The sequence below is a fragment of the Epinephelus moara genome, chromosome 24 (assembly GCF_006386435.1).
Source record: "Epinephelus moara isolate mb chromosome 24, YSFRI_EMoa_1.0, whole genome shotgun sequence".
Taxonomy (NCBI): Eukaryota; Metazoa; Chordata; class Actinopteri; order Perciformes; family Serranidae; genus Epinephelus; species Epinephelus moara.
Window position 1 is genome coordinate 33,123,085 of NC_065529.1, and position 12,154 is coordinate 33,135,238.

A 12,154-nucleotide genomic window follows, 5' to 3' on the forward strand; every position below is an offset into this window, starting at 1 on the left:
AATTCAATTCTTATTAAGAGGAATATGTTTTGGGGTTATTTTTTTAATAAAGTTTAAGCTTTCAACATATTTAACAATTTGGATACCTGCTGATGCACTCTGTGTATATTTAACACCTAAACAAAACATTATTTGCTTTGTTTACATATGTTTATAAGTTACTTTGCTTTTAAACAACAACAGTAGTTGTTGTTTATGAGCAACACATTGCAGTGACTGCTATTCATGCCTGATGCATAATCTCCTTTTTCCTCCCACCATCTACCTGCCTGGGCCTCTGTGTGTCCCTCGCTCTGACCTCACACACAGAGGATGAGTTTAGCTGTATACAAGATGGACAGCGCTATAGCGACAAGGACGTATGGAAACCAGAGCCTTGTCGCATCTGTGTGTGTGACACTGGAACCGTCCTGTGTGATGAAATTGTCTGCGAGGAGCTAAAAGACTGCCCCAAACCTGAAATCCCATTCGGAGAGTGTTGCCCCATCTGCGCAGCTGACCAGCCTCCACCCATTGGTCGTAATTTATTTATCTCACACCTCTTCATAAATAAATTACTCTACGAGATCATGTTGTTTATTTTGGGGAGAAAATGACACAAGGACGATTTGGTATTAATCAAAGGCTGGCCATTAACTATTTAACACGTTGAATCAGGCCGTTAGTGTACGTCAGCCTTTGATTTGAATACAGTTTTCTGTCCCCAAAGCAAACAAATGATGCAAAATAAACGACAACAGTGACACATCTGAGCAGATTTCAGTGAAATGCTACCTCAACGTCATTTTTCCATAGCTGGCTCACCTTGGCCCCATCTTGTTTGAATACTCTCTCCTTCCCTGAGTATCATGAAAACATGTGGGAGTCATTAAGGAAATACCTCAGTCAAGCAGACACGGCCTCACATTTCTACTCTATATCCTCTCTGAGGATTTCTGCAGATCTGATGGCAACAAAAACTGTGACGCTCTGCTATAATATTTGCCACACTTTAAAATGGCCATTTTGTCCAGATAAAAAAGGAACTCTTTGGTCAGCTTTGGAAATATAGGCACAGCCAGTTGAGGAGCATACGTGAAATCAGATGTCTCACTGTTTGCAATGCATGCTTGTGGATTAAAGTGCTTTATAAAATGCTTATCTTCATAGAAGTATATAACATGTACAGCCTCTTTTTAAAGTCATCAACCACCTAAAAATAGGGCTGGCTATCGAACCTCAATACTTTACTCAATACTACCTGAAATGTGTCCAGACCACTGACGGTGGAACACTGTCAAGTGCTGAATGTGTTTACACAGTGTGTGACCAGGTAGTTCCTGGTTCAAATCAAAATTTTGCTGGTTTTAGACTATTTTATGGAGATATTTGCCTTGTATGGCTGTTTGAATTGTTATGTTATCAGTCCTCAATAGTAAGAATCGTATCAGCACCAGCATCAAGAATTCGTTTTAATTCTCAACGATACCCAGCCCTGCCTAAAACAAATGTCATAACTTATTAATACTGCTACTTAGCAGAGCTTATTAAAATGCTTTAAAATATGAAAAACAAAAATCCAACCGTGGCCTATGTCAGATTTAATATTCTGAAATCGGCTATTACAATTATTTTGCTTCCTATTGTTGCCTTTTACCTGCAGCTGCTTTGCTTTTGCTTTGCTTAAGATGGTGATTCACCCAACACTTTTTTCAATCCTGATGGGCTCTTTGGGTGCCACGCATATGATTTGGTGGTGGTCGTTAGAGTAGGTTAAGAAAGTACAATTGGCAATCAGCACGTAGAGACTTTCTGGGGTTCTATGAAAGACTGTATAGCGCTCATGAATTGCTTGTGTGTAAACCACTGTGCTAACTGTGATCTGTTTCTCCCCTCAAACCTGCCTCTCCACATAACAGGAGTTCCTGGAGCCAAGGTAAGACACCGGAGGGTATTAATAAGATGCTCTGTGTGTTTGTATGAATCGAAGCTGTCCAACACCTGCAATTAAATCTGTATCTGTCCCAGACTCGTATCAGTGCTGCAGGACTTCCCTGTAGTTTATGGATTTAGATGATGCTTTGATATGACAGACCTTTGCCAGACAGATAATGGTTATTTCCTCCTCGACACTGTGTGTGCCATATTTATGTTTCTAACGATACTGTGGGGGATACTTATTTTCAACCTTTGCTCTTGACCAGTTCCCTCAAACTTATCTAACGGTCACTCAGGAGCAGGGTTGTAAAATATGTGTGAGAAAAGACGTAACTGAAAAATGTTGGAAAATCTTTTCGTACTTCTAATCCTGATGCATTTATGCTTTATCTTCTCAACACCAGGGTCAGAAAGGTGAACCCGGAGACATTACCGATGTAAGTACAACACCACACAACACTAAATCTTTACTAGTAAATAGTTGTGGACTTTAAAATCTGCGATAAAGATCTCTTTTAGAGTATTCAGATCCTTTACTTGATGGTGGAGAATGTGATTCTGGAGAATGATAGTGGATTGTTCAGGCTCGTCCTCAGGGCGTCAAATGCAGACGCTTTGAGTTAGTGGTTCAGTCCAAATACCAACCAAAGTGTTGGTATTTGACGAGCTGGGAATGGCAATCAACTATCTTTGTCCAGACTCGCACAATATATGAATACACCATTACAAGTAAATGTACTGTCACATAAGTATAAGTATTATTTGCAAAATGTACTTCAAGTATTAAACGTAAGAGGACTAAGTGCAAATAATGGACTCTGTGAGTGTTATTTTATTAGATATACTATTGGATTTTTACCAATACATGAATGTGAAAGTATGCTAGCATGCTACTGTCAACTTTTTAAGCACTGATGGGCATTTTAATATAGACCAGTGTATCCTATTTTATAAACCCATTATGCTCTGTGTGTAAAATTTGAATTTGAAAAGTAATGACAGCTGTCAAATAAATATATTGGATAGGGGTGTAAATCACAGGTTTCATCATGATGCGATATTGTATCAATTCTTTCAACAACAATACGATATTTGCTGATATTCCAAAGTCTGCTACGATACGATTTCAATTCAATTCAGGGGCCTGGCTGCGATATGAGACGATATTACTATATATCGTCATTGTCTTTTTCTTGGCTGCTCGTCATTGTCTGTCTGGTGCTTGGTCACTAGCACTGTTTAAATGTTTAGGACATACAGTAGGTGTGCTTGGATGGAAATGGTGACATAGACGTGCTACGGGAATTTCAAAATAAAGGCAAATCTTAAAGATGACGATATGTGTCAATGTTTTCACCATCAGTGATATTAAGTCAATATAATCAATCCAGATTGATGTACCATTACACCTAGAGATGTTCCGCTACCGTTTTTCCTTCCCAATACTGATTCCAATACCTAAACCAATGCTTAAATAAAAATAATGTAATCAGCTGTATACCAACCCTGTATGGATGTGGAATACCTGCTATCATTGTTGTATGGCATGAATCAGGTTGAACCCTTTGTGGAAAATGAGTAAATACATGTAAGGGATGAAAGCCATGGAACTTCCTTTTTTCCAGTGTAAAATATTGCCAAATTGCTGACATTTGCTCACAGCTTATGTTACACCATTTGCCGGAAATCAATTTGTCTTTGCCACTCTAAGACAGCAGTTGTCAGTGGCTGTAGGTAACCATTTTAGAGCAGCGAAGAAGAATCAGTTCCTGGGAAAACTACCGTTTTATCCAAGTGTGACACTACTAAAGTTTATTGATAAATAATGTGGTATTGGATCCATGCATAGACTTGCATAACAGCTGATACCCTATGTAGCATTTAAGGCATTGCCGGAGGCATTTCCAATACTGGTATAGGTGTCAGAACACCCTAGCTATACCCCTAATACTGGAGTAGAAAGTACAATATTTCCATCTGAAATGTAGTGGAGTAGAACTATAAAGTAGTTTGAAATGGAAATAGTTAAGTTCCTCATTTTTGTAAATGCACTTGGTCACATTTTACCACAGTTGGCAGCAGATCATCCCTGTCTGTGGATGTGTGTACACAATGTTTTTAGTAATTAGAGAAATAACTTGAAGAACTCAAAGCGTAAATACCAGCAGTCTAAGAAAGTAAGAAGGCTGAGTCAGAGAGAGAGAAGAGGCAGGTCTGTTAGCCCACTCGTCAGGAAGACAGCCAAGCACAATAAGGCCTCCATACAATCCTCCATAAAGAGCCCCATAGTGGAGAGAGAGAGTAAACTCCCTGCTCCTGCTGCCGCTGCTGCTGCTGCAGAGCTGCACCTGGAAATGCTTTACCCCTCTGAGGGAATACAAGTTCATGGCAGGAAATAAGAAGGCATTGTTTATTGTATGTTTCTTATAATGCTTTGCCCAAAGAGATTAGCAATTAACAAGCCTGCTCTGATGGGGGAAAGATAATGTTTCCCCTCCGTGTGCAAAGAGAGCTAAACCTCACGTGTGCAAATACATCTGGTGAATGTAAGCTTTAGTAGCAGGATGAAATTTAAAGAGGATTCAGTTTGCCCAACGAGCCTATATATGCTATGTTTACACGACCTCAGAGATTAAAGGTAACACTTTCTAACATCTTACATTTCCTCTGTTTTCTTTCTTTTGCTTGACCAGGTTGTAGGACCAAGAGGACCAGCTGGCCCAATGGTAAGCACCAATTTCTCCATTTCTATATCTTTCTTTTGAAAGCTTCCACAGTTTGCTTCATGCATAGTTGAACACAGATAGAAAAAGACAGCATTTACAGTGGAGTAACCGTATTAAATATAACTGGCAGTCAGAGTGACGGGATATGGAATCTGATCTGACAGAACAGTAGCGGAGCTCACAGCAGCTGCTGCAGCTCACGTGTAGATGAGGTAACACCTGAAGTTACTGACTACTTCACTGTCTCCTGTCCACCAGGGCCCACCAGGAGAGCAAGGACCCCGTGGATCAAGAGGAGACAAGGGAGAGAAGGTCAGTTTGAAAAATAAGAAATAAAAAAAATATCACTCCAACTCATCCTGTCATTTTCACGCCACAGACGGGACCCACACTGCGCTCCCCTTAAGTAGTACAGTATGTCCTGTTGAATCTGATAGCTCTAGGTCTTTGGAGGGTGAGGTGGGTGGATGGGGTATCTGCTACAGCTTGCAGGTTTGCAGAATGGGAGCCTTTCATTGAGCAGCTCAGTCTAACTAGTCATGTGTCGTTTCCATTAGGCTGTGTGGTCTGGGTTGTTTAACAGATGTGGGACTGTCGGAGACTCATAATGTAAACCCTCCGCTTCTCTCAAAGGCCTCGAGTCAGTCAGTGTGGGAAATCAGCGTCGCCACACTTACCAGGCTTTGATCATTGCATTAATGTAACAACACTTAGATGTGATAATGGCCGCAGGCGAGGAGTTTATGTCTTGTAGTTATCTTGTTTATGCAGATTTGAGCACAAGGCGGGCTGTGTTTTGGCGAGCACAGGTTGAGCAGCCTTTTAGGTGTTCAGCACATTCTTTGCTCAGGATTTCCTTGCAGGGTAATTTGTCACTACATGCACAGAGGTATGCCAGGTAGTCTGATTTGGTCTGATAAATCATCAGCATGCTCTACAACCTCTGTATCTTGTTTTGAGTTGGATATTTGGCAGTGCTGTAAGTGTCTAAGCTCTTTTTTTCGGGTTGTTTTCACCTTTAAATGTCCAGTTTGGTTGGAGACAAACTTCAGCCCTGATGGTTCTCTGTGTGCCACCAGCCGGTCAGGTGTAGTCCAGTTCACTCCTGTAGGCCGTCAGCGCAGTTTGGACAAGGTTCAACTGAGCATTAGGCTTCTGTCAACAAGATCTGACAAATGTAGTCCAGTGGTGCATCGTCTGCCAACAACCGTGTAATGATTTATCCAAAGTACTTCTCAGTTCAAATATTGGCACAAAGGCCTGACATTAATCAATGGTGACTTGAAACATTTATTATTTAACACTTTCCTGTGCAAATATATACTTATAAAGTCGGCCGGATTTAGCTTGGTGTGTTTGAAGTTAATATAACAACAAATTGAGATGATATTTATTTAATGAAATGTGATTTCCATTTGTGTTTTGTGTGAAATTGGTGGTCTTAGTCATCAAAAGCACATTACATAATCTGCATATTCAAGTAGAGCAAAAATTATTGGTAGTAATCAACAAGTTGATCAACAGAAAATTAATCGATGACTGTTAAGCTGGTCACAAAGTCAATTCATTCCAGCTTCTCAAATCTGAATATTTGCTGTTTATGGTTGTTTTCTGTGATACAAACTGAATATATTTTGGTTTTGGGGACAAACAAGACATTTGAAAATGTCAACTTGATGTTTTGGAAATTGTAATTTTCACTTTTTTCAAAATATTTTTCTCGCATTTTATAGACCAAATGATACATAGATCTGACTTGTTCTTAAAGAAATACTTCACCAGCAAAATGGCCATTTGGATATAAATTACTCACCATGTCTTACTTTGAATTTGTAAAGAAAACTTTTGTTTTTCACATGCCTCCGCAGTGAACGGAGAATCCAAAAACGGCAAACATTCTTCATGAATTGAAGTCAATGGGGACCAAGTTTAGCAACAGCACAACTATATCAAAATGTCAGTTTACAAACTTATGCAACTCATGCAGTATAATCCAAGTCTCATTTATCCAGTCGTATGCTCAGTACTTCTCAAACACGTGCATTTTTCCGAAACATTATAATTTTTAAACAGAATAATGCAAACAGTCTCATGTATGGCTGCTCATGTGTATGCACATGCTCTTGGGTTGTGTTAGTATGAGATTTTCACGGTACGATAACCGTCTTAGAAAATATCGCGGTTTCACAATATCATGGTATTACATAATTGATATTATTAACAGTCAGAGTGACCCTAAAAGAAAAGAAAACAGAAGGATTATTTTTGGTTGAACAAATGTTTTATTACTACAATTAAAATTTGAAACAGTTTTGCTAATAAAAGTATGTGTAAAAAGTTTCAACGACTCAACTGCTACTACTGTAAGTGAAGATTCTACATCCGGTTGCATTTTTTTTTTTTTTTTCAATATCGTAAATGTGAAGCAAATGTGCACGATATGATAACCATCAACTTTTATATCACGGTATACCTTATATCGCTGCAACCCTAGCGTGCTCGGACACGCTCAGGCGCCCTGCTTGTTGGCAGAAGTGTTTTATATTGTAACATGTTAGTGAAAATGTAGTACTGAGTATACGACTGGATAAATGAGACTTGGGTTATACTGCACGAGATGTGTGAGAGTTTGTAAACTGATGTTTTGATGTTATTGTTTAATATGGCCCCCTATGACTTCAAGACATCAAGAATTTTCTCAGTTTTTGGATTCTTCGTTCACTGTAAAGGCATGCAAGAATAACACATTTTTGTTCACAAACTCAGTGTAACACAGGGTGATTAACTGATGTGCAAATGATCATTTGGCAGGTGAATTATTCCTTTAAGAGCTTACATCATTTGGTCATGTCAGTTTACAACTCAGACTCAGATTGATCATGTGGTATGAGTCACAACAAAAGCCAAGTGCTCACACTGATGTAACTTTGGGTCACATTCTTGTCCTTTTAATATATTTTATGGATTGTAATATTATCTATCCATTTCAGGGAAGCCCTGGTCCCCGCGGCAGAGATGGTGAGCCTGGCACCCCCGGAAACCCCGGCCCCCCTGGACCTCCAGGACCTAATGGACCCCCTGGCCTTGGTGGAGTAAGTATCCCATGACGTAAAGTAGGGGTGGGGTTGCATTCACTGAAGGCATAGGAGCTGACAGGTTGAACACTGATGCAAGGCCAAGAATGGGTTCGCTCTGACTGGATGGAATAAGCAGAGAGAATGGGAAAAATGGAGCAAGGAAAGAATCCAAAAGCACAAAAGATGTGGGAAAATCGCTGGCGTTGGGAGGAGGCAGAAAGACAACAGCGAGTAGATGCAGAGAGGGAGAATAGATCGAATGCCTCTCATTCTTTGGAGGAGAAAAGGAGGGAGGAGGTGGATTGTGGGGAGGGGAGGTGGAAGGGCAGGAGGCAGCATGATAGACTTGGGGAGGGGAGGTGGGGGGGACTTTTTAGGGGGGGAGAAACAAGGAGGCTCTTTGTGAAGGAGAGAGATGAAAAGTGTTCACATGCCCTCTGTCTCTCCTCTGTCTGCATCAGGATTGACTTAATAAGCTCTGCTGCTCACTATCTATTAAAAGCTGATCCTCTCTCCTGCCAGAGTGACACAGCATCCTCCTGAGTCTGCAAATAAATGACAGGCCTCCAAGATAAATATTTGAATTTTGCATTATAAACACTGAAACAAAAGTTCAAAGCTTAAAGCTGGTGCAACCACCCTGCTCACTTTCTGTTGGCCTTCTGTAGGCAAGAGAATGAGATTTCTGGATGAACATCAGACAGACTTTTTCAACTCAAGTTAATTATTATTATATAATTTATTTGTAATTTTGTGTGTAGCATAAAGGGACCACAACTACTAGCATTAACCTTGTATCCATAGTTCCTAGGGCTGCCTCCGACTAAGAATTTTTCTAGTTGACCAATAGTCATCATTTAGGGCCATTAGTCGACTCGTTGCCGGCATGTTTACGATATTAATTTGATTATTAAATGATATATTTTGGGCGGGGCAACACAATGGTTTGAGTTGAAGGTGTGAGAAAGAATAGTATCAATAACACTGTTAACACTGTGCTACATTACAGAGAAATACAAAACCGTACTAATGAACCTTCATTAATATAGGCCTATATTTTATCTACAAGTGCACGTCACACACTGAGCGAGCCGCCTGTTAATGACGCTGTCGGCAAAGCAGTAATGATTGTGCTAAGTGGCTAATGGGCATGTAGCTACTTCCATGTTTCAGATGATACGTCATGTTTGTAGTCGACCAATGATAGGCAAATGTTTGCGGGCATATTTTACCTGTTGGCGGTTTTAGGTATGCAGCGGTTCTCGTGTTAAAAGCTTAATGTCACTGAGATGTTATAATATGTACGAAAGACACCTAAACAAGCTTTGAATATCTGAATAAAAATTCTAACGATCTATTTTCTTTTGTCCTTTCCAGAACTTTGCTGCTCAGATGGCTGGTGGCTTCGACGAGAAGGCTGGCGGCGCACAGATGGGTGTGATGCAAGGACCAATGGTGAGCGAGCGATGATGAGGCCTGCTGCCATTTCCATGTTATTTTTTGTTTTTACAGCCGGCTGCTCACGCACTGCCTGGATGCTACAGTCTCAGACGGGTCAGGAGTAAGAAGAAATTACTGCACAGTCAGTCTTTTCACTTGAAAACCCAGGTTTAAGATCTGTGCTGGCACGCATCTGCCCTCTGACCCTTCTGAAGCATCTTTAAACAAAACTCTGAATTCCTACCAGTTTCATTTTTTGTGAATTTTACCTTTCTGGAAGGGCACATAAACTTCCTCTTATGAGGAAAAGAAGCATCACATGGTTATCAAATATGAAAACTACAAGATGGATGTCATCATCTTCATTCTTCACCAGGAGAGAAGAGACCCATGTAGGATTTAAAAATCATGGAAGACGACCAATTCAAGACTAACCCCAGTAATTTGTAGCAACACCTATGTTTTTCTCCCCTCCTTTGTTCACTGTTTTGGGAGATATTCAAGAGATCAACAGTCATCCCCCCAGTGTTGGAGACAAGAAACTGCAAAGTTCTGGGTCCTGATGGAAAATAAACACCTCACACGGAGTACAGAGGGGTAATTTTATAAATTGAGGAAGCAGCCATTGATCATCATTATATTTCAAGCCCATGAAAAACCACTGCTGCTGTTGGTTAGCTGGCATGGCAGCCTGCCCGAGACGGAGCGAGGAGCACACTGGGAGCTATTTTGGTTGAGAGAGCCGCAGCGCAGCTTGGCAGAGTCTCAGCCCAGCAGAGGTTTGAGAAGCCAGGAAGGGGGGGAATGAGAAGGGGGGTTGATCAGATCCTCACAGCTAGCAGCAGCCTGTGTGGCTTCACTCCTGTGCTGTCCTTCCACATGTCTGTCTGAGAGCTCACCTCAATACTGGGTCCTTTTGATGGCGGCCCACGTTTACTTTGGCGTTTTTTTTTTTGGGGGGGGGGGTGACAGAACAGACTGGACTGATGTTAAATCACAGGTCGAGCTTATAACCCCTTATACACCTCCCCAAATCCGTACACCTACATACCAAACAACGTTCCTGTTGAAATGTATGCACACATACACATACGCACACATTCAAAAGACCTGCATATACAGTATAGAGTCCCATTGATAGGTCTCTACCTACTGTGGTTAAAGGCTTCCCACACCCACTGAAAGGTGACTTTCATTCATTTCTGAGAACCCCTGTGACGTTTTCTTTGGCCGCCATCCCTGATTTTTTTTTTTTTTTTTTCAGTGTAACCATGATGCTTAAAAAGCGGGTTTATAAAAGCAAGCCAGCTGAAATTAATATGTTTTTATCCAAGAGGAAAAGCTGTCACAAGTAATCTGCATCATGGCATTTTTCACTGAAACTTTTAACAGTTCCTGTCGTTCCTTGAGCAGCTGATTTTCTCTGTGTATGTGTGTGTGGGATAGAAAATAAGAGAGAGAGAAAAAAGCAATGAGGATTTGGCTCATCACCTCCACAGAATGTTATTTTCTCTTGTTGAGTGGTGATGCATGAAGTTGAAGTAAAAATGACTTTGCCGTGTGACTTCAGTAACGTTCAGTCGCAGAGGAGTTAGTTGAAGAGATCTCGATTCCTGTTTTGATGCCTCAAGTCTAAAATTAGTGATGAAAAATTTCTAAAACACTTTAGTTTTATGTTGTTTTTCAATCCATCTCAAAGTGTAAGAAGTCATGTAGAGTTCAAACACTCCTCTTAAGAGTACAGCGCTACTACTGGTGACCTTTCAACTACAGAAACACACAACAGGTGGGAAAAAGAGCTGAGAGGAAGAAGAAGGAGGGGGCTTTGACATTGAAAAGAAAGAGGGAGCAGGAGAAAGTCTAAATGCAGCTGAGGAATTTTAAACGATTTATGGATTTGACAAGTCGAGCCGTTAAGTTTTGTGTAGCTTCAGGCCAAAGCAGGTGATTTTATTTTATAGCTTCTCACAGAATTCAAGTAGACAAAAATTCGTCCTTTCCCCTCAAAACCCACACATGCAAAATGTAGAAAAAATAACTCAAGCCTGTCTTATGTGTCTATGTGGATTAACTGTGTGTATTTGTGAAGGATGTGATTATATGTTGTTAGACTGATGTTGTGTCTTGTCTCTTTTCTATCCTCAGGGCCCTATGGGTCCCAGAGGACCACCTGGCCCCACCGGATCACCTGTAAGTACCTCCTGTTCACCTCAGACAACACACAAGCCGGGTGCACCTGTAGACTAGAGCCTGTGTCCAGCCACAGACAGGCTGAGCTAAATCTCATAATTGTAATGTGCTTGCTGTTGTGTACATACATCACATTGTCTACTTCATAACAGTAATGACCCCAAAATGACCGCTGACTTTGAAAACTCCAACAAGGCAAGCATACCACAGGCTGTCAGAGATAAGTGTTTACACACAGCCATGTTTTAACTGCGAGCGTCTGACACAGCTGCAGGCTGCAGGGCTTTTTCCTCTGCCTTGGCAGACTGTGGAACACCTGACAATTTACCTTTCACAGAGCTTACTGGGTTTACACACTGCGCACACACACACACACACACACCCCGCCTTTTCCTGCTCTTGCCCGCAACCAAGATCTACCTGTAGCTCTTTGAGCCCTCCCATCCTCTTGAGGAAAGCTATTAAGTCGTAGGCGATGCCAGCTGACGTGCCTCAACTTGATGGTTTAATCACCCTGAGCCCACATTTGTAGAGAAAGATTTTCTGCTTGGACACCTTTGACTGCTTTAGAAAGGATTCAAACAGGGTAGACTCCCTCAAAAGAGATGACATGACATTTGTAGGGAAGCAGTGTAATTTGAGTAGCTGCAGTGTGTAACAGAGACAAAACAGACACCAAGATACAGTGTTCAGTTGTATAAAGAAATAATTTTGTAAACTGTTGGTGTAGTTTTACTTGTTACTGCCACACATACTGCATATATGTAGTATTTACTGCATTTTAACTAACTTTCATTTCAATCA

The 12,154-nt window shown here is 40.9% G+C and overlaps 1 protein-coding gene across 1 annotated transcript in view; it reads left to right on the forward strand.

Moving 5' to 3' along the window:
• col2a1b (collagen, type II, alpha 1b) overlaps positions 1–12,154 on the forward strand; it is a 69,859-nt gene that overhangs the window by 4,135 nt on the left and 53,570 nt on the right. Inside the window, exons 2-9 of the mRNA XM_050039028.1 lie at positions 310–516; positions 1,899–1,915; positions 2,322–2,354; positions 4,611–4,643; positions 4,902–4,955; positions 7,634–7,735; positions 9,098–9,175; positions 11,306–11,350. Coding sequence (XP_049894985.1) covers positions 310–516; positions 1,899–1,915; positions 2,322–2,354; positions 4,611–4,643; positions 4,902–4,955; positions 7,634–7,735; positions 9,098–9,175; positions 11,306–11,350 — 569 coding nt within the window. The remainder of the gene's footprint in view (positions 1–309; positions 517–1,898; positions 1,916–2,321; positions 2,355–4,610; positions 4,644–4,901; positions 4,956–7,633; positions 7,736–9,097; positions 9,176–11,305; positions 11,351–12,154) is intronic.